Source organism: Rhipicephalus microplus, chromosome X (genome assembly GCF_043290135.1).
Source record: "Rhipicephalus microplus isolate Deutch F79 chromosome X, USDA_Rmic, whole genome shotgun sequence".
Lineage (NCBI taxonomy): Eukaryota > Metazoa > Arthropoda > Arachnida > Ixodida > Ixodidae > Rhipicephalus > Rhipicephalus microplus.
In genome coordinates, this window is record NC_134710.1 from 106927850 (window position 1) to 106951380 (window position 23531).

The 23531-nt window shown below is 43.9% G+C and overlaps 1 protein-coding gene across 2 annotated transcripts in view; it reads right to left on the reverse strand.

The window, feature by feature from the left end:
- The window catches only part of LOC119176271 (uncharacterized), an 89460-nt gene that overhangs the window by 48359 nt on the left and 17570 nt on the right, over positions 1-23531 (reverse strand). For both annotated transcript variants that reach the window (XM_037427472.2, XM_037427474.2), the window contains 3 exons: positions 22882-22977; positions 18918-19418; positions 10380-10572 (listed from right to left, as the gene is read on the reverse strand). In XM_037427472.2, coding sequence (XP_037283369.2) covers positions 10380-10572; positions 18918-19418; positions 22882-22977 — 790 coding nt within the window. The remainder of the gene's footprint in view (positions 1-10379; positions 10573-18917; positions 19419-22881; positions 22978-23531) is intronic.

The following is a 23531-nucleotide window of genomic DNA, read 5'->3' on the forward strand; positions in this document are numbered from 1 at the left end:
CTTAGCCGTTCGTCTAGTTGTGACGCGATATTACGTCTGCAACGTAGACATCGGGACTTCGCCTCGAGTTAGCTCAACCTGCTCGAAGTCACCTGCAAGCACTAGCCTCCCGGAGCCACCAGCGTTGCAACACCACCAACATCGCAGTCGTGCCAGAACTCTCTTCGACTTCTCGCATCCGATCGTCGGGGACACAACGATGCCGGTCATCACACATATGCCTTCACCTGTTTATATCTTCGAACTTTCTCCTCCGTAGTTGATTATTGTTAGTTTGTGTAGTTTGTAATACTTTCTCGTAAGCTGATTTATTGTTTTGTTTATGTATTTTTAGTTGTATCAAGTGTTCATGTATTTTGTTAGTTGTATTGAAGTGTTGTATTAGATCCCGTGTGCTGCAAAATCACTAGAGTAAAGTAAAATCGGTGTTGGACCTCTTAGATGTGGCTCTTGACAAGCATGCCAATAAGAATTAACACCTCGTGCGCATCAAAGTGATATTTTCATGTGCTTTTTCAAGTGTGAATCCATATAAAGATAGTTGCAGGTACAGCACTCCGTCGGATTGAAACAGGACAATTTAGGGCTAAGTAACGCACATACTTTCATTTCCACCGCTTTCACGTCGGGTGAAATCAGTGTAATTTCGACTCCAGCCCCTAGATCAGAGTCAGCATTATCTTTGGAAACCAAATTGGTGGTGATGTGCCATGGTTACCTCGAGCTATTGCTCATATATCGTAATTACTCGAATCTAACGTGCGCCTTTTTTCCGGTTAAGCGAGTTCATAAATCGCATGCGCGTCAGAATCGAGTACGAACAAAAAAATTACGGCCAATCTATTGCCATCGGCAAATCTAAAATGGCCGCCCCCTACGTGCGTCGGCATGGCGCGTCGTCCATTTCTGCCTATGTGTTTCTCATGTGCGGCACTTCGTACGTGTGCTGAGGAGTTTGTCATCTAGTAGTGCATTAGCACCGACGGCGTGGAATGGCCGACTCCAAAAACTCGAGTGCACCATGATGCCGCTTTTAAAAGAAAAGTCATCGCATGTGCAGAAACGGACGGAAATCGGGCCGCATCGCGGTCGTTCGGAGTTCCCGAAACGTGCGTGCTGGACCGGCGGAAACAAAAGCAGAAGATTTTCGACAGCAAAGCTTTACGCAAAGGCTTCAGTGGACCACAGCAGGGTCGGTTTCCGCAAATTAAAGAGCTGCTCGGCGAGTATGTGCTTTAGAAGCGAGCAGCACAGCGGCCCGTGACGGCAGAACTGCTTTAAGTGCGGGCTATGCAATTAGTCTTAGAAAAATGTCTAATGCGGAGCTAGTTTTAAGCGAGCAGGTGCTGGCTAACTAACTTTATGAAGAGGAAAGGCTTTTCCCTCCAAAGGGGAACATGCATATGCGAAAAGTTTTGCGGAGGAGTACAATGAAAAGCTTCACAGTTTTCAGAGGTTCGTCCTAAACTTGCGGCGCAACAACGACTACCTGCTTGGGCAAATCGGGAATGCCGATCAGACGCCTCTTTACTTCGACATGCCTGGCACCACAACCGTCGAGAAGAAGGGGGCGAAGCAAGTTCGCGTGCTGACATCGGTCCACGGTAAAACTACAGTGACGGCAATGCTCTGTTACACGTCAGATGGGCACAAGCTTCGCCCGTACCTCATATTTAAATGGAAGACGCTCCCGAAAGGAGTCGTTTTTTCGAGTGGTGTGATCGTGCGGGCCAGCGAGAAAAAATGGGTGCGCGTTGCAATCGATGTCTTAGGTTTTTTTTTTTTTTCGCGGTGGAAATCGGGTGCGCGTTACAATCGAGGGCGCGGTAGAATCGAGTAAATACGGTAAGTATGATAAACAAACTAGCCTGCCAACGCGTCCAGTCTCTGTACAATGTTCATACAATCCCTAGTCCACAAAGTTGACTGATTGGGACCCCATGGAATACGCGTCGTTATCGTGGAGGCTCACGTTTAGACTGCTCGTGCCGTGGGCGCAAATGGTCTAAAACAATTTAGTAGAAGTTTTTCAAAGAATCTGGTATGGCCATGGCAGTCGAAGGCCTAAAAATGAGCGTGCTCGGTTCTTGCCACAAAAGCAATAATAAAAATTATACAATGAACTTGGTTGTTATAAACTACACTGGTAGCTCTTAGGGGGCCGGCTCTGGGATTCATAATATATTATGCAGTGAATTATCGCCTGTATGCTTTGGAAGCTATGGTTGTTCAGACTTCATTGACGCGTCCACGTAAACGCCATTAATGACAAATGCACAACTTGTTTCACTTGCAGTGGGAATCTACATCTTATGTAACATATTTCTAGGCTCAAAAAGAAAACCCACGGCAAGCCGTGTTTCTATGGCTGCACCAAATATTTAAAGAAAACTTTATTGGCTCAATTCATTGCAATAACTTATGCTGTGAAGTGCAGATGTGCATGCGCAATATGTTGACCGGCCGAGATATATGTGACATACCATACTTTCAGATCATCCACAGTACAAATTAAAAAGTGCCTATAATCCTGCAGTTCCCGAGAATCCGTTTCTGCCAGAAAGGTGTGTTTAATGTTTCTCACCAATACATATATAGCACTGGACACCTTTGTCCTTTCTCTCCAACTTTAGAATTGCTGACATTATTTTAACTTTCTCGCAAGTGTAGTATACTCATTTTCTTTTTGAATGATGTAACCCATACATGTCAGATGTGGTGCCCTAATCCCGTAATTCCCCGCCGCAGTGGTCTTGTGGCTAAGGCTGCTGACCCGCAGGTCGCGGGATCGAATCCCGGCTGCGGCGGCTGCATTTCCGATGGAGGCGGAAATGTAGGCTTGTGTGCTCAGATTTGAGTGCACGTTAATGAACCCCAGGTGGTCGAAATTTCCAGAGCCCTCCACTACGGCGTCTGTCATAATCATATGATGGTTTCAGGATGTTAAACCCCTAATATCAATCAAATCTACTCTCGTACTCTGAAATGAATGACTCTCCCAAATATTGTGGAGCACTTGTTCAGACTGTGCATGGCAGCCCACACTGCAGGTGTACTACTGATTATAGATTTTTTAGGAAGGTATCAAACAGCACAATAGATGAAATAGAAGGCAAAATACACATATGTTGTGTCTGCTATTTTCACCCACCTTTCCTTTATGGCGCTATTTAATTTCTTCCCCATCAAGTAATGCACAACTTAATCCAGTCCTATGCTAATGCAGTCTACACACTAGTTAAATGTGCCCCGGAAAGCACAGCCCTAACTTTACACAGAATATTTTGGCACTATTTTGCATCATAAGATTGCCTGGCATAGCCACACGCTGAAGAGTGACTGGAGAAATCAGTCACGGAAAGACAAGTATTTTGAGAATGGTAAAGATGCAATATTGCTTCTCACCTTGGTCTCTGCTGCTTTTATATGCTTCCATGCTAACACAAATGCATAACTCTGCTCATTCTCGAGTTAGTAAAAACTTGATTGTAGTTCAAAAAGGGCAGAGGCTGGATGGGAACAGGGGCCCCGATAGCTCAGCGAGGTAGCCCCACCCTAAGAACTCTTTAGCAATTTGTCACTTAATCTCTACTCCCTCTTACACGTACCTCTACCTCAAAGAAGAGGGTTTTTGTGTGTGTGTGTGTGTGTTTCGTACTACATGGCTAGATCTGCACAAGGACTATGCATGCATCTCTGGCATCAACGGAGCCAAGAGGAAACCAGGGTATGAATATCACTTTACTTTAGAGCACACAATACTGTCACATCCTATTATAAAGCTGACAGGTACGAAATAGAGCTCATTTAGCAAGAAGGCAAGAGTGAAGGTGCACTTGTAATTTAGAAGTGTAGTAAACAAATAGTAGATTAAGACACATCGAAGGTAGGCCAGGCCTATTAGAACCCACTTTGTAGGTGGCTTCCAGGCACACATGTGCAATTCCAGATAATGCAACCAGGGTGTAAGGCGTTCAAGTGTGAATGCAGAAAATGAAAAATAGGCTAATGAGTCCATTATTTTAAAAACATGGCAGATCCCACATACAGTGGGAATCGATGATATGTGAAGCACGAAAGAGGAAGGTTGATATGTTGCTTAAATTCAGAATGTTACGAAACAAACATAAATTATACTGAGCATGACTTTCATGTCATGATTATTATGTTTGGACGTGTCTTGCCTTCATCGTTCATTCCCGCCACGTGATACCAAATTTGGTATATGTGGAGCTAGCGAAACGGCCGCGAGCCAGCTATGAGCGTAGCAGGTAGTGATGTTTTACCCTACATGCATATCATGATTATCATGTTTGGAAGTGTAATTTACCTTCATCATCTATTTACGTCACATAATTACCAAGTTCGTTATATGTGAAGCTAGCAAAACGACTGCGATTGTATCATGATCGTGGTATGATGTCATGTTCTCACACGACACGCATGTCATGTTTATAATGTTTGCCCCAGTCATATACCTTTGTCATCTATTGATGTCACGTAACACCAAATTTGGTGTATGTGAAGCCAGGGACGGATCCAGCCACTCATTTTAGGGGGGGGGGGGCGGTCACCTGAAGTAATACCGTAGAGGGGGGCATGGTGATGACTTTTTGTTTTTACCAGCAGAAAAACCACTTTATAGCACAAATACTGTTACTGTGTGCTCACAGTAATTTAGTTCATTCATGAAATGAAAATCAAACGTTCTGCATGGGAATTAAGTATTCTACCACAGAGCCACACCAGGTCTCGACACTGCTGTGGAAATAGACACCACTCAGGCACAATGTTGCTTGAAAGGTCAATTGCAGTTGCAATGCTAACTATAAAATTTTCTAAATATTACACATGCACTCCTATGATGTAGTCGTCACGATCAGTTCCCGTTGATTGTAGTTAAGTGCCATACACTTTAGTATATCTATGTAGAAGTGTTCGGGACTATCACCCTTAAGAGCGCAAGCTCTACATATCAGCTTACCGTAACTGATGTTGATAACACTCTCGTTGCTTCTGGCATCATTATGCAAATATGAACAGCTAGTTACATAAAATATATGCAACTGTTGAACATTCATCTGTGTGTACAACATTTGTTCATATGTGTAATGTCATTTAGTACGTTTTGCTAAATACACCACAGTCACCTTCCTTCAATGATATACGTAAGTCTCAAATTGTAAATTATGTCATTGTACAACATTTTTATACATTAAAAGAAGTCACCATTTTTTTAGTTCTTTTTTTGCTGTCATCCTACATGGACTGAGTTTTTTCCCCTTAGAAATTCGCTTACTTTCCAATTACAGAAAAAACAAAACAGGTGCCTATCTGTTTTTTTTATCTCTGAAAGGAATTTATACCACTTTGTTTATTGTTTACAAGAGCGCCATTTCGCGCCTGAAAATGAGGCTTGCGTAGGCAGGAAAACCTGCGGGGTGCAAACCGCACTTACTACATACCTAGGCGTCGAACACTTGTTTATGTACAACTATCGATCGTATGATCGTATGCAGCTGTATAAGGAATGAGTAGTGCCATAGAGGTTCTTTTAATTTGATTCGTGTTTCTCAAGCAGGAACACGACTCACTTTTGCATTTTGCAATCACGATCAGCATCTCAATCGAAATTACATCGTCTAACACTTGCATGGCTTAACTGAAACAAAAAATCGGCCTCGTTGACCAATAAAATGGCTGCAATGCCACTCATTGATTAATTGATACATTCGATGAGCACGCGGCAAAACAGTCAAAAGCGAGTTGCCGAAGCATACGATCACAAGCACAGTGAAAAACATACTTTCATGCTCAGTAAAATTTGTACAATCAACACTGCCACCTCACACACACACACAAAAAAAATCAAATATTAGCAATCACAAAAATAACGCTGAAGCACGTAGTGACAGTGCAAATATGGTCTCTAGTACAAGAGAAAGCTCAATCACAGTGCCCACGCCCACTACAAGGACGCCGAAATCAGTGCACGTCCAGCACAACACTAATGTGTACAGCTCGCGATCGCATTAGGGTGACTAATCGCGTACAGCTCATCCCACACACGAACGCATGCACACACGCCACACGCCGAGAGAACTTGTAGTTGCCAGACCCACTGTTAACCAAAAGCCACAGCACGCCACTCGCAAAAAAAAATATGCCCAGAGAACCACATATAACTCTACAGAGAAGCTCAGTTTGCCTGACCCACCATTCTCCGAAAGCCATAGCTTTGTACAGATACAAGCCAAATTGGGTGAAAATAGTGTTTGCGCTATTTTCACCGGATCGTAGCAGTCACTGCCTGTGCGTTGCGGCGTGTTTTATACGTTGTGTCGGTAATCTTGTCACGTTATGAAGTGATACTGAAGCTGCACGGCTGCTTTTAAGGGGAGATGCTACTGGGAAAACGATTTTCTTTAATAAGAGTCTGAATTTAACACAAATTGGCATGCTAATAGAATTTTTTCTCCTCTTTTCAAATATGTCATTTATTTTCATGTAGATTGCTTTTTGTTTTCTCTCTGCAGGTCAGATACTGCAAAATTATGGCCATTGTTATGCAACAATTCTGACCTATAAAAATTTGAGATAAAGCATGCAGATATAGCTGACTATGATCCTTTGGAACTGTAGAGTGCAAAAAACTATATAAATTTTGTGTGTAAAAAGGTGAAATACAATAATAAAATAGAAAAATTTACTATGGCTCTAGTTGCCAAGGGCTTTCAATGTTATGTAATTTTTGAAAAACATAATCAAGCAGCACTGACAATCTGAATAGATACTTGCACTCTATGGGCCTTCATCATGCTATGTGCAAAATTTCATAGAGGTATGACAATTCTAAGTATACGAACTAGCGTGTATAAGAAGCACAGATCACACAAAACTGCAAAAAGGAGAAAAACGCATTTGAAAGTTTGAAACCTTTTTTTTATCACAGAGTTGTTAGAAATGCATAATCTTTGGCCATAATGTTCAACAGAACTTTGAAAAGCACTGCAAGTTACTAGAACTGTCCTGCAGCATAGGATGTGCCCTCACGGTCCTTGCGAGCACTCTCTTTTAGCCGTGCCCTTTTCCCTCCACGACGACAGTGGGCCCTTGCTTCTGCTGTCAGACGCTCGGACATTCTCTTGATGCACATCGCATCGCGGGAATCACTGAAAGTAACTAGATCTCTAGATGGCAGTATGTTGAGCTCTTCCAGGAAGTGCTCAAAAGTAGCATGACCCTTGTTGAACCACAGGATTGCCATAGCTGCGGCAGTCTCGACAACCGTTCGGGAGACAAACTTAGTCTTGGGGCAAAGTAGCCAAATTTTGCTGTTCAGAGATTCCGATGCGTTCTGGGTTTTCCCTTTGATGCATCGAGCAAGGAGCTTCTCATCCGTTAGCCGCTTATGAATGGGCAAAACAGCCAATCCCTGTGCTTTTGTCAGGAGAGGTGTGTGGCGTGGTGCAGGTTCACCAAGTGCTTCAGCGCGTTGATGTTTGCACCACGACTCTGTTCCTGCAGGGCAAAACTTGTGGCTGCCAGCATTGTCAGTAGAGCATGAGTGGAAGTACGAAGCCCATACTGCAGTGTACATATCCAGTACACTCCCCCTGTTGCTTGTTATGGCAATCTGATAGTATGTTTGGAGCTTCTGAATGGCTGGCTCTTTCATTTTCTGCCCTCGTGGTAATGGCACATGCAGCTTCCGTAGCGCGGTGCCAAGTCTCTTGGCCACATGATTAGTGCAGTCTTCTTTTTCTATATTGACAGCACCATAGACGTTTGACTCTGCAACTGCACTATATGCTTTGCTGTCACCGTCACTCAAGAATGTCATGAAATGCAGTGGGGTGTCATAAGTCAATGTTCTCTGCCAAATGCGCATTGCAGCCTCCGTTTTCATGGCATGGGAGGAACAGTCTGCATTTTTTTCACAGACTGGGCCATGGAATGCCTGCCACACTTCCTCGTCTGGGCCCATATCCTTGTGCCTACTGCATGTCAGGCAGTAATTTGATATGACCTCGAAGTCTAAGCAGAGGCCAGTATCTAAGGAGATAACTGTGTCAATCCTGTTGTGGCTTTTGTGGCCCCTCTTCTGCCAAGTGCCGTCGAACATAACTGCCACATCAGTTTCGCCTGCTACTTCTTTCGCCAACTCTTTGGATCGGCGCAAGTTTTCACTCACAGCTGCCATAGCAGCGGTGTGCACCTTCTTTGCTATCGAAAAAAATCCTCGGTGGTGCATTGGCTTTGAGAGTCCAATAATGGAGCAAAATCTCGACAATTGCTCATGCCCAATGCCGACAGCGCGTGCAGCCACCACCGCCTTCACATTTACAGCGAAACTATCTCGGGAGCTCCCACCGTTGGCTCACTCAGCTGCTGCCGTCCGCTGTAACACGCAGTGACGTATAGGAGCACGAAAGAACAGTCGCTGAGCATTCGCTGTTTTCGCAATGAAGTTCGAGGAGCGACGAAAGTCCCTTGCGCTTTTCTGCCGGCTCCCGAACGGCAAGTTTTTGAATACCGCAAGCAGGGCATGCCGCACCTGCCACAAGTGCCATCAGCAAGAGGGTGTCGCACAAAACTGTCGTTGCACAAACCTCATTCGAAGAAGCCGAGCTTCTTTTCCGAAGCACTGAGGAAAGAAAGTGCAGCGTCAATCCCTTCATCGCAGCCGCCGTCAGGCCTAGCACACGTAGGCGCGTTCTCGTTCGTCGGCGTCGTTCGGGGGCGCTTTACGCCGCCTTCCCTTGAACTTGTGCTTCGTTCGAAACTTCTGCGGTCTCACGTTGCACTTTTTCGGGCTTGTCATCGTGGAAATATGCGTAGACGCGCAGAAAAGCAGACGGACCAAATGCCGATGGCCGCCACCAACACAGCTGACAATGACTCGGTAGCCAATGGCGATGCGGCTTAGGGTGCCGCGCGTTTCAAACCGCTCAAACCACGTGATAAAAAGGCCTCGTTTTTTGTTTGTTTTTTTTTTTTTTTTTGCCCACGTACGAAACTGGCGGTCGTCGGAGCTGTAAGAAGAAGGCCGGACGCAACTTTCCCAACCGATCGCGATGGCGGGCGGCACTGCGACGGGGAGCAGCGCGCAGTCAAAGATGGCCAATATCGGCGCAAATTCACGAAATTTTGAGCCACCGCGATGCCTTCATACATATTTTTTTGCATTTTGCGGTTCGAATTTAGTTTTGAAATTTTCACAGATGAAAGAAGAAGGTTTGAAGATTACAATGCAATAAAAATTAGAAATACGAGAAATTGCGCTAAAAACGCGATTTTTCGACTCGCATCTCCCCTTAAGTTGAAAGTGATAGATCATGCACTAAACAACGGCAACAGGGCGGCTGGAAGGCCCTTTGGAGTCTACGAGTTTTGTGTTCGCTAATGGTGACAACAGCTGAAAGTCACCAAGACGTGTTGGGCCTGCCGTGTGCCTAATACTGGGATTGATGGTAAACTTTATTTTTTCAGAAGGAAACTGCGGACGATTCTGTTAAATAGCCATCAGTCTTATACTGACCTCCTACACTTACATTTCGAGGGCGTCTGTTGAACGACCAACGCTACCGCTACGCCCGCAACGCCCAGAAGCTTTGCGTATGGTATTCTAATTCTCGACTATTTGCTCGCACTTTTTCTTGTCTCAAATAAATCTTGTCTTGTGTTGAACCTGTGCTTTTATTGTTGAGGTAGGTTTTAATTAGTACTTCTCAAAGCTTGGTGTTAGTTGCTGGCGTGAGAATCCCGATTTGCGGCCACTTCGTTTTCTTTTTCGCTCTGTACGTTTTCGTAAGAAGATTTCTCCGCGTAATTCTCACACCCCCCAACTTTGCATTGATTTTCCGCCAAAAAAAAAGTGCGAGGATCATGCGAGTAAATAGGGTAGCATGAGATCATTACATCATGCGAAGGCAGCGCCCCTTTAATGCATACTACTAACATAGGCCCATATGTACATTTTATCTTTTAGTATAAAGAAACGAACAATTTTTCAATACTAACAGAAAAATCGTCAACCGCATAGAGCAATCAATGGTCACATGGCCAGGTACATTGGATTGTTCATGCTTTTGCACCTAGAGGCACCACAGGTCATTTTTATGCGACTTTCAATGAAGAAATAAAAATATAAAACCAGTTCTTCTGCAGAAGAGAGATAAAAAGGGGGGGGGGGGGTTGGTTTGAATCCATGTAATAGACAATCTTTTCATCAGTGGAGTCATCTCATTTCATATTCAAGGCAGTTGTCGGTCCCTTTAAATAGTTATGCTCAACTGATGCTGGCTGCACAATTGCATTGTTTGAAATACCAGTTTAGAATTAAGTTAGTAGAATTCGAAAGAAGCATCGCAACTTACCAGGAGAAAGGCGTGCTTGATCAGATGTCTCTGTCACCTTGCCCACTGAGGCGGCTGCTGCCCTTTGGCTCCGTGTTACCAAAGGGCTTGACTGAGAACTCGCATTTGGCACAGTCTTGCGAGGTGTGTTGCGGGTAGTCATTCGAGTCACTGGTGCCTCCAAAATGAATTCCTTTGCTTTCTTGGCTGCACCCTGCAGAAGCAAAGCAAGAAATGTTCAGTAAGGCAAGACAGCAGCATTCTTCACTATTCGCAACTTTCAGCTACGGTGGCGCCGCCACACATCAAGTGGCGGAAGCTGTGATGCGTTAATAGAAGGAAAACTTGCTTGGCAACAACGTTCCAGCCGTGCCTCGCCGTCGTTGGGTCCCCCACCTTCTTGCGCGTGCGGGAACTGAAGTGCGATAAATTTTGTTGGTGCAAGGTTGCAGAACCTTTCAGCTTCAATATTGGGTGAATAATACAAGATAAATCGCTTGTGGAGTGGGCTGCAAGGCTCAAACTGCACCGTGAAAGGCATCATTAGCATGCTTAATTTTCTTTTCAGCTGACAATGGAAAAAAAACTATGAGTTATCAAGCTATACACCGTGAAACTTGTCAACATATTGTGGTTACCAGCGAGCACTTGAAATCGGATGACTTCTGGGACGAAACAGAATTTTATTCACTAAAACCACAACATGATGAGACACGCTGTAGCGGGAACCTCGGGATTAATTTTCACCACTTGGGGTTCCTTAAAGTGCTCTTAAATCTAAGCCCACGGTTGTTCTTTTTCATTTAGCCCTATCGAAATACTGCTTGATTACCGCTGAGATTACCGGTGGGCTTGATTGCTGCCAGGGCCAGCAATCAAGCCCACCGAATTCAGCAGCACGACACTTCACAGTGTCAAATCCACAGTACTCTAAAGCACTTAGACCCGCAAGTGGCCGGATCGAATCCCGGCCGCGGCGGCCGCATTTTCGATGGAGGCGAAAATGCTTGAGGCCTGCCCGTGTTATGTGCTTAGATTTTGGTAAATTTTAAAGAATCGCAGGTGGTCGAAATTTCCGGATCCCTCCACTACGGCGTCTCTTATAATCATATGTTGGTTCTAGGACGTTCAGCCACAACTATTATTATCATCAATCCTGAGACTAACAGGTGAGTCGTCGTGCTTTTTTTGGGGGAGGGTATACAATAACACGGTTAATACAACTATGCTTTCGCGAGCGAAAAACACTCCAGCACAGCTCGCCGCAACTGACACATGCAAGCGGCAGCTGGGCAGACACCGCTGCCGTCTACGATTGACCACAAGCCTGAATAGGGCGCTTAAATTTCAGCAACTTGATATATATTTCTAGTCTTATGCCTGCGTCGAGATATGAAGCAGTTTTCTCCACAACTTTGATATGAAGATCGAAGCAAAGTAAGCCAGTTGGGCGAGATGGCCTGCAATGTCGCATGTTTACCTGCGAAATGCCCAAGCATCGTGGTTCCCGATCTCGCTCGTAGCTTGTAAGCTGGTGCTGCTTTGAATAAGTGACGTACTGGAGCACAAGTTTATTGGGTTAAGTATCAGTTTGTGTAATGAAACAATTGCAACTCATCTTCGCTGGCAAGAAACCGGCACCCTCGGTCAAAATGATTGGAGTGGTAAAGAAACGACCGGTAGCACAAACGGCCTTACGTCACCTGTCTCCCGTGTTAATTACCGTTGTCGATACTAAGCCAGGTGATCGCCGGACCGAGTGGATGACAAAAAACTGCCGAGTTTGACGCACGCTGGATTCCCGATCCGGCAATGCATTGTGACGGAACGTCACCGATTCTGCTGCTATAGTATACGCACGAGCGCGTCAGACGTCAAATCTGGTGAAAGATCATACCGCGTGTCCCACACTTTATGCGCTCTAGCATGAGCTGCTTCCTTCATTGGAATTTAAATGCCATGGAAAATTATCCTAGCCGAAAGCGGTGGCAACCACGCAGTGAGAACACCTGTGACGAAGGCTCCGCGCAGGTAGGGGATCAACCCATCGACAGCCATTTTGGTTTTCTTGTGGGGGCCCCCTATAGTCACTGAAAGTTAGGAATCAACATACAGTCATAAAAAAAAGAATGAACAAACAATGAAGGCCACATTCCTAAATACTACAAGTACAGGGGTGCTACAGCCAAAATGGAATTCGGATCAGGTTACAGAGGAAAAAAACATCCATTTTTTATCATGACAGACTAAATTTGGAGCAGTACAAAAAGAGAGGGTTTTCATTTAAAAAAAAAAAGATATGTACAAACCATTCAACCTCACCTAAATTGTGCATAGTGAACATGAGCACTGCTATTATAATTAAAGTAGTAACCACAACATTGAACAACTACATTTGCCCCGCCTGTCAAACCTCTTGACAGACTCTGCGAATTCAAATGTGGTTCTGCCAAGCTAGTGACCTTGAAATTCGGGAGATTCTTAAAAGGCAGAGGTCATGAAAAAAAAAAGTAAAAATAGTGGTGCACAATTTTTTATTTTTAGGGCAGCAGAAATGTCATTCACTGTACCAAATGATCGTCAGCAACTTCTTTTTAGACATCAGCAACCCCACCAACCCTCATAACTACGCGGCACATAGAAAATGTGCCTTGTCCCGTGACTAGAGCTCTTAGCCCCTTCTATCATAATGAACAAAAAATTTTCTAACCTCTACCCCCTCTCCCCTACCTTTTTTTCTTTTTTTCATGGTGGGCTACGTTTAGGGCCCAACTTCTTCGCTTGCTTGCAAGGCACGTTCAGATAAAGTAACACCAGCATGCACCCGTTGGCCCGGCAACAGCACTGGATATCTATCGCCGGAATGACGCAACTTCAAGACATTCATGAAAATGTTTTATGTGCCATTATTATGGCAATTAACTTGGTGGCTGGCAACACCAGCATTCGCAGCACGCAGAGTTTGTTTGCGTACGGAAAACGCAGCACATGCTTCCAGCTTCAGTTTCCAACATGCCACTGCTGCGTTTGCTGACTAGAAAATTCATATTTCCTACGAAGTGTTGGTGGCTACAGCAACAATTTTTGTTCAGAACTTGTGTCGTCTTGCCAATAGGTATCCGCTGCGGTCAGCAGATCGATGGGTTGCGGCGTTACCTTATATGGTCGATCATGTGACGGTCTTCACCTAATTAGTATATACCTTACATCGTAGTTTAAGGTTAGGGTCTGCACACCTGCATTGGAGTGATTAATAAAGCAAACTGCAGGTGGCCAATGTGGCCTCCATTTCTCGTTGAAATTAGCGCACCTGAGAAAATTTTGAGGCCTGTCAGACATTTTGGCGCAGCATGGCACAATTTCAACAAATTTTGTGGTTTTGATGCAGCCCAGAGCAACTATGAGGAATTGCATCAAATTGGTGCGATTGGCACAGCTGTTGCACCTCTGAAAGTATCCTTACTTTAAATCGAACAACATAAAAATGAACAAGTTTACAAAATGAATTGAAAATGAAAAAAGAGAAAGAGCACCCATGGCATGCTTATACATTTAAATATATTTATCAATGGTGCATGATAATTATTATAATCAGTACAAGCAACAAGATCATCCTTCAACGAGGGTGAGATGTCTTCTATTACATCTTGCGTTTTCACTATTTAAGAGAGCCATAAAAACTTTGCCTTTCCCCAATAAAATTGATCTGAAGGTTTTCTATGCGTTACAGTCAAATATGAAACAAAAACGACATTCAAGGAATTGATAACTGCCGTAGGGGTCAGATGTAGGGTCAGCGACATCATTAATGACTACGGGCCACACTTGGTTGCGGGTTCACAAAGGTTTATTTTAAAAATGGTTGACTGCAGCTAGTCACACCACTTTCATCATAAAACTTCACATCAAAGGAAAGTTATGTTGCACACTGAAATAAAGCTGCAGGATTCCACAGTTGCATCACATTTGTTTTTCTCCAAATTTTTTTTTATGTTCCCAAGAATTATGTTCATGAGTGGTGAACGCGAAGAGATCTTCACAGGCTCAAAACAAGAAACTATCCTGATCTTGGAGACAATCCTGCACATTTTCTTATGGCGTATTCCGTTGGGCATTTATGAGTACTCTGAGAAGTGGCTGCGCGTTCGGTTTGTAGAATTTGAGTGCTTGGGCTACCTTTAATTGGTTCTTCTGAAGCGCCAGCCTCCAACGAGATTCGAAAGCAAAACAACTGCACGCAGCAGTGGGCAAAGGGGGAGAGGGAGCGAACCAAGGGGATGGTTTGGCATAACACAAAAACGGAAAAAATCAATTGCAAGGTTTGCAGGACTGTAGCAAATTAATTGGGGTGCATTATTTACATGGAAAAAATACAAACTTTGATGATTGGTGCGCTTATTATGTGAGTGGGTCCATTACACGAGTAAAAACGGTATAGGTCGAGCCCACATATAAGGGCTCCACTTAAAACGAACAATATCTATCTGACCGTGGAAATATACATTATTTCAGTAGCACATAATCACACTTACAATGAATGTTTCTGAGCGCCGCCCATCGATTACAGTGAACGGAGCCGGCGCTCCAGCGACTTCTCAGGACACCACTTAAGAGCACCAATAAGCCATCATCGGCAAGGTGCCCATTGATTCTTATTGTTAAATGCCGACCCTGCCTTCACAGTCCTCTAGTTGTCGCTCTCCCTGACTATTTTTTGCTACGCACTTAATCTGTCCTTTGTTTCCGCCGCTACGGGCCCGCATCGCCAGACGAGGCCAGTGTTTCCACACTGCCAACGATCCTTCAAAGACTCGTCAACCGACTAGTCCCCCTCAGTTTTTTATTGCTGGTCTTCTTACACTATAGTTGGCGTCGTTGGCTTGGACTAAGCAGATCACCTGCCAACATCATCGGATGTTGCGGATGTCCGCCGCTACGGGCCCGCATCGCCAGACGAGGCCAGTGTTTCCACACTGCCAACGATCCTTCAAAGACTCGTCAACCGACTAGTCCCCCTCAGTTTTTTATTGCTGGTCTTCTTACACTATAGTTGGCGTCGTTGGCTTGGACTAAGCAGATAACCTGCCAACATCATCGGATGCCGACCGTACTCAATCATTGGCGTCTTGTCTAAATAGGTGTCGTATTGTTCCAGTGAACGTGCTTGTGCTACCCTACCCAACTTTTATATTTCGCGATTCGTTCCGTATTTAGGACCTGTTCTCGCTCATTTCGCATTCCGCTCAGCATGCCCTCCACACACGTGCGGATACGTAAAAACAGCAGTTACACAGAAAGAATCAGAACTAATGAAGTCGATGAGACTATGCAAGCCCACGGGCACCATAATGCAATTCTTCGACCTCTGAGCAGGCAGGCCACTCTCCCAAGTTTTCCTACGCATGAGTTGTGGGTTTCGTGGACCTTTCAAGCAAGCTACCTGACATGCCTTCTTAGGTTTTCAAAGCCGCCTTCCCGCCATATGCTCCCCTTTTTCAACTCTATGGCAACTCCTTTGCCCATCTCTCGCAAGTCTGCTGTCTTTTTATCCCAACTCCTTCGTCCTTCTCCACCGCTCCGCAACGCCAGCCATGCTAGCTCGAATTACTAATAAGTTTTTTCCCTGGCTAGCAACGGGCCCAGAGCAGTTCCACGCGTCCTGACTTCTACGTTGCGCGTGCGCGTATTGTTTCCGGTTGGTGTGCGTGTGTAATCACGATGGCGAAATGGTAGCCTTCTACGCCTTTTCCTGCTGCTCAGTACAACGTCGAAAGTGCAACCTCTTGGCTTGGGTGTAACCGATGCATTTTAAGGCGCCGCGTTGGTTTAAGGTGCTACGTTGTGGAGAGCTTGTTTGCAGCAGTTGACCGCCAGGGAGCCAACTTGTCGCTTTGCGTGTTCCTGTATCTGTAGAAATGGTGAAGGATTCGTGGGTGGATGTGACTGCTACATGTGTGCGAAACTGTTTTTGCGAGGCTGGCTTTGTCGACATCAGACCCAATGCTGAGCCTGAAGCTTCCGAACAGGATCACTCTGTCGGAAATCTGTGGCAGCGCGTCAACTCCGACAACAAAGGGTGGGACATCCGTTCATAATTTCATTACGGCCGATGAGGATGCCGACACTGCGGAACCGTGCACGGATGAGGGCATTGTGAATGAAGTGCACGGCAAGAGCGATTTAGAGGAATCTGATGATTACCATAACCAAACTTTAGAGCCAATGCCCACAAACGTACCTGTAGCAATTGGCTACATTAAGAGCCTCAGACAGCTTGTATATGCTAAGGACCTCGGCAAAGAGCACACAGTCACTTTCATTAAACTCAAGACCACCCTAACCACTTTTGCTCTTCAAAACACGTGCATTATGAACTTTTTGAAAAAAAAAAAAAAAAAAAATTGTAATTTTACTTGCAACTGCTTTAAAGCTGTGTTTCATTTACTATGAACTTCGGGATACAGCTAACGGATGCCACGTCACACTCAGGTTCGTCATAAGCGAGCCCAACTGTGTTACTGTGTGGTGTAAAAACGCTGTGACGGGAACTTCTGTCAGCATGACATTTCGGCATGGCTGTTGTCTCTGCTTAATACTGAAATTGTGAAATTAGTTTTTTTTTTAGAATACTGTATTATTTGAACATACTTTTGAGGTCCAAAGAAAAAATAAAGGATGGGTTGACAACTTCATTTCACACATGGGTAAATAGAGAAAAAAACTAAGTGCCGATTTCACAGATTTTTAAATAAAAACTCAATGACAGTCAGGTTGTTCTCGTTCTTGCACCTGAACTATATGTCGAGGCAGAAATACTTTTCCACAGCTAAAATGGTGTTCACATGACTAATTAACAAACTTAATATTTAGCTTTTTAATTTGTCCCAAATGGCATTGTTTATACAGTCGAACCTCTTTATAAGAGACACTGATATGAGACAAGTATAAGAGATACCAGTGTGTCTACAGTAAAGAATGGGTTGACAAGAAAATGCCTACCAAGTACCTTGCTTATCAAAGACTTCTCATATAAGAGTCAAGAACTGCTGCCCAGAGCATGCCTCTTACAAATGGGTTTAACTGTATTAGAAAGTTATAGTTCGTCATAATTTATGGCATATCCATTTTTTAGAAATCACAAAAGTTGCACATAGTACGAGAAGTTTATCACCGAATTTCAAAAACAAAACCAACACTGATAGCTGAAGGCTCGCATGAAGCACGACAATTGTACTACATCAGACTGGAACTACATATCCCATGGGAGAGACGAATTTAAATGACGATGCGCCGCGGCCCATATGTTTTTGTGAAAAGCTGCAAATCGTCTCGCATGTGCCCGCCTATTGCCTTACTTTTGCGCATTGTGTACGTTGCTCATCTCTTTCTTTCAAACAGTGCAAAAGAATCACGCAATATGAACGTTTACTGCAGCGCATTTCTTGCAGACAGACAAAAGTTTTTGCGCATCCCATCGAAAAGCACCACCCATTAACCTGTCTGCTTATCAATTTTTTTTAGAATTCCTGCCAATTTATTTGACCGAATTCTTCAGAGCGCCTTCATTCAGATTTCCTCCTTTCCTTCTCAGGGATCGCTCCAGTGTTCCAACGCATTTCGTGCATGCTTTGTGCAATCAGTTTCCGTTTTGCCCTTGAAATTTGGTGATGGATATTTCAAACTACCGGCAACTTTGGGATTTCTAAAAAATGCATATGCCATAAATATGACAGACTACAACTTTCTAATATTAATAGCACCTCTCAGGTGAATAACTAAAAAGATAATTAACAAGGTTTCATTAATTAGTTGCTTCATCATCGGTTTAGCAGTGGTAAAATATTGCTGTCTCAACATACAGTTCATGAATGAAAATGACAGGAGCCTGACTGTAATAAAATTATCATAAAAATCTGTTATTTAAAAAAAAAACGTATAGCAGTTAACCTATTCTTCCCAGTTTCACATCATTTAGCAAACCTGGTACGATGCTTCAACCATGTAAAAAATTATGATTGATTTGATTGATTTGTGGGGTTTAACGTCCCATTACCACCATTTGATTATGAGAGACGCCGTAGTGAAGGGCTCCGGAAATTTTGACCACCTGGGGTTTTTTAATGTGCACCCAAATCTGAGTACACGGGCCTACAACATTTCCGCCTCCATCGGAAATGTAGCCGCCGCAGCCGGGAATCGAACCCGCGACCTACGGGTCATGTAAAAAAATAAATACTACATAAATGTTGAAAATACCTAGATACCTGCAACAGAGGCACTGACAAAATGGGTACTTCCTGTCACTGTATATTAACAATTTAAAATGCTGGTTTTGTCTCCATTAGAATCAATAAGAATCAAAGAACCTTCTGACAAACATGAATTAAGCATAAACATGAAGAAAAAAAGATGTGTGCCAAGCATCTTCATGCAGGCAAGACCTTAAAGTGCCCATGTCAGTATCAAAGCTACTGAGTCACGAAATGTTACAAGCCATCACAACGGCTACTATGTATCAAACCCAAGCAGCACACAGCATTGTCAACACAGAAAACTTACATTCGGGGCTTTAGTGTTGCTGAGCTTTCGTTTGACAGGCAACTGCTGCTGGCGAGATTTGCGACGAGTCATTGGCATGGTATGTGATGAATTGTAGCCTGCAGAATGTCGCTCTGGAAAGGTAGCTTCTGTTCGCTCCAACTCAATCATCACTACTTCCTCGCCTTGGATATCTTCAATCTGCATAGGAACTGGCTTTTCTGCATCCTGTTTCGGAGCAGTCGTAACTGCAGCAGAGGCTTTAGCAGAAGCTTCAGCAGGGGCTTCGGCAGGGGCTTCGGCAGGAGCTTCGGCAGGAGCTTCGGCAGGAGCTTTGGCAGGGGCTTCAGTAGGAGCTTCGGCAGAGGCTGCAGTAAGAGCCTCCATGAGAACTTCAATAGGTTCTTTAGCAGGAGTTTCAGCAGGGGCCTCAGAGGGGACGGCTTCAGCGGGGGCCTCAGCAGGGTCCTTAGCAGCAATCTCAACCAAATCAGAAGCTTTTTCTTGATTAGGAATCTGAAACTAAGAAAAAACAGCTACAAATTACGGTCCCGTGATGAACATCATTGCAACAGTTATTGATTTTCTGATTACAGAGTCAAAGATACTGTAAAAGCCCATGTAGAGCCCGTTTTTTTTTTTTTCTTCTAGATTTTAGGGTATGAAATTTCGACCCCCTACTATATGCGGGTCCCAAGAATTTTCGCTGAAAATTGAGTTTTGGTTTCAGCATAGCGCGGCGCTATTAACATCATCATCAGGTGTTTACGCGCTTCTGCACTAGGTAGTGTTAGAGGCGGTAGCAGGCGTTAGTCTTACAGACCCACGCATGCAACAGTAGTCAGTGGCCTTTGCTTCCACTTGGCGCTGTTACGAAGAGGCCCTACAGTCTCTTGGGTAGCATGTCGCAAGGGCCAACGCCGGGCAGGGAGCATAAAGGCATTGGCAAGGCAAATGGCAGCCAGAGGAAACAAAATGTTTATATTTACAATGTATGTACAAAACGTGGATGACGAAGCAGCTGAAGCCAGATGCCCCGGCTTTTTATAACTGTCGAGATGCCCGAGGAGGGGGACATAGCCCCGCTGTTGGACGTGCATAGCATCTTTGACGGGCGCCTCCCGGTGTCTGTGAATGACGCGCTCAGTGTCTGTGCAAGGAACACCAGCTAACTCGTAACAGCGCCCACAACGACGGCCACGATTTTGCTCCTGTGATTTTATACCATGTCAGTGCTGCGCAGGCAGTACTCGGCTGCTCTTAAAAGGAAAGTTATCGCTGCTGCCGAAACCATTGGCAACTGTGCTGCGGAACAGCAGTTCGCGGAGTCAACGAGCAGAGTATTCACACTTTGCGGAAGCAGAAGGACGCCCTTTTTGCTTGCAGCGGCCAGTGAAAAAGTTTCCGTTGACCAAAAAATGGAGTGTTTCCTGAGGTGGAACAAGAACTCGCAGACTTTGTGCGGGAGCAGCGAGCTCCACATCTCGCTGTAAACATCGAGCTGCTACTAGCGATGGCAAGAGAGATCGCCCGAGACAATGCACTAAGCCGGTGGATTTCAAAGCGAGCAAGCATTGAGTGTATCTCTTTATGCGGCGCGCTGGGTTATCCCTATGTAGGCGTACGTCGATCTCGCAGAAGCTACCAAAGAGCTACGAAAAAGAACTAGTGAAACTTCAAAAGTATGCAATTGCATTGCGAAAGGCTGTCCCCTTTTAGCTGAGCCAGATCAGCAACGGGGATCAAACAGCGGACTACCTGGATATGCCCTTGGCGCTGACGGTGCAACAGAAAAACTCCAGGCAAGCTATCCTGTGATCGACTGGGAACGAAAAAACGTTGGTGACTGTAATGTTCTTCTGCACTGCAGACGGTCGCAAGCTACCACCTTATGTGGTATTCAAACGAAAGATGCTGCCGGAGGGGGAGAAGTTCCGAAAAAATGTCGTCGGATGCGAGGACAAGGGGTGGATGGACGAATCGCTAGTGCTTAACTATAAGAAGTCCAGCCAAGCACTTATTTGCTTATTTGATGTACCTTTTCTCTGCAACCACTTCACTTATTTATTGTACCTCTTCCCTGCAACCACCAAAAAGAATGTAATGATATTCAGTCATGTTATTGTGGAGACTCATAGGTTATATCTGGACTAAAAAAATAGGATATCTTTTATAAAGTTTCTGTGAAAAAAAAATAAAATTACTGCATGCACAAAGCCACAGAGGGTACGTATTGCTGTTTGATATTTTAACAGCTTCACTTCTTAAAAAATCAGCAATTTAATTCAGATTGTTTTGAGCTTGTTGCACCCTATGTATGCAAAGTTTCATAAAAACCAATGCAATAATTTTTCTAAAAAGGTACATTCATGTTTTAAAAAATTATAAAAAACACCATTAGAAAAAAACGAAGTTTTATGTGCGCATACTGTTTACGCCTGAGGGCGCGCCGCACTTTGACGCGACATGAAAACCCCGTGGAGCGGCTGCTCGACGTCAGGCTTCTAGAGGTTTGTTCCCCAGAGTGCAGTAAATTTTTCGGTGTAAAAACTGCAAATTCAACTTTTGAGGGGGTTTCCCCTGCCATACCACCTTAAGGTAGTCAAATCAGATTATAATTGATTTGTGTGGCTGAAAACAGTTCGATATGGCAGTTAATTGGATATACTAAAACTACAATGTAAAAATGTAAACATACTACTAGACGTGTCGTGTTAGAAGAATCAAGGAAGGTTACTGAGAACCAAATTATATGCAGTAGGCACAAGGCAGTAATTCAGTGTACTACACAAGGCAGTACCCTGAATTCTGTTTGCACAGTGTTAAGACAACTTTCAGCCACTAGCAATGAATCCCCCTAATTTGAAATGTGCAATGTCCAGTTCACTGACTATGTTAAAGGGGTGGTGACACCATAACTGTGGCTTGCGCTTTATTTGGTGCAGGCAGTTCTAAAAGCTCCAAAAAGCATGATACACACACCAAGATTCATGTATTCTCGCTAAATATATGAGTATATGAGTTTTTTATGTGGACAACTTTGAGTTTCAGTTTCTAGGTGCCAAGTTGGGCAGTGACAAAGCTGTGTAAGTGACTAGGTCACGTGACCACACAAAGCCATGACGCACATTGTGCTGAGTATCATCTGCTCTCGCACACACGTGCTACACAAGCACCAGCAAAACAAATGCGCCGACAGTTGCCATGGCTAACTGCAGTAGCCGCGAGTGATTTAGAAACCGGTGATTTTGCGGATATGCACATTAATTACAGAGGTGGCGGAGGTCTGGTGTAACATCACTACAACATTCGCTACCCTTCCTATAGCAAATGTATGCTAAACATTTGCTTTGATGATTCGCGCAGTGTCCTTGCGTACAGAGGAAACACACTACTAATAGCCTTGAAATTTGATGGCACCATCCCTTTAAATGTGTATCTGTCAGTCAGCCTTGAGTGTTTGACATAGAAAATAATCTGGTTTATCTAAGCTCATCATAATGTACTGACTTTATCCTCGCAATTCTGCAGAACCCTGCAAGGTGGCAGGTAAGTTATGATATAGAAAACTGAGAACAACCCATACTGTTTCATCACAGATTAAAGATTACTAAAGTTGTGGATAGTAAAACTGAAGCATATAATGAGCACTTCTTAACGAGTTTGTGCACTCTTATAAAAGCAGAATACGGCTAGAAAAATATTTGACAGCTGAAAAAAATTGTGCTATGGCATTAGTGTACGAAGACTGCTGTGTTTTATATATTACTGATGTGGCAGCATAAATACTAGAACTGCCACATACTGCTTAAAGCCTGCTCCTGTGCCACTGAGTGTGAATGCAACTGTTTAAAGTTGTGATATATAACAAATACCCTATTTATATGTATATATACAAAAACACAAACAATAAACAAACAGCAAAAAACACAGCTCATCCATAGCAAATTACAGCAATCCAATGCTAATAAGAGACCAAACTTACAGGTAGTGCAGTTTGTTCGGGATCCTTGTCTATAAGTAGAACATTGATGGGGCCCTGTTCAGACTTTGCATAAACCCAGTAGTTTTTTTCGGTAGCCTGCACAAAAAAGTTTTCTCTGAAAATGCACCATTAAGTGGAAACCTGCAGCAATTCTTTAAGGTACTGTAAGGATCAACAAAATTAGCTTCACAAGTTCTCCAAACAACTTCAGTCGTGTATAACAAACGGCATGACATAACAGTTGCATTTTTACCCTACAAGTTCCAGATGAATTTAGTATACAGTTAGTCTACATGCATCTGGTGATGCACTGTTCTTTCATCTCATAGCTGCTACTATTATAGAGCATCACATGATGATGACATGTCAGTAATTTTCTTGCAACTTTCTCCATCAACTAGATAACTATTACTAAATGACTACGGTTCAGCATTTTCATATTAAAGTAACACTAGAAATTCATTGCTTCCTTTTATTTCTAGGGTGTAATCTTTGAGTCAAGCCTGCAATAATCTTTTCATCAATGAACATGTAGATTACTAACTGCAGATATTGAAATATGTGCTGTATGACTGCAGATCCAGCTCTTCTGAAACTACATCAATGCTGAATGCTTGGGCTAGTTGGTGGAAAGATAGGAGTCAAACTGC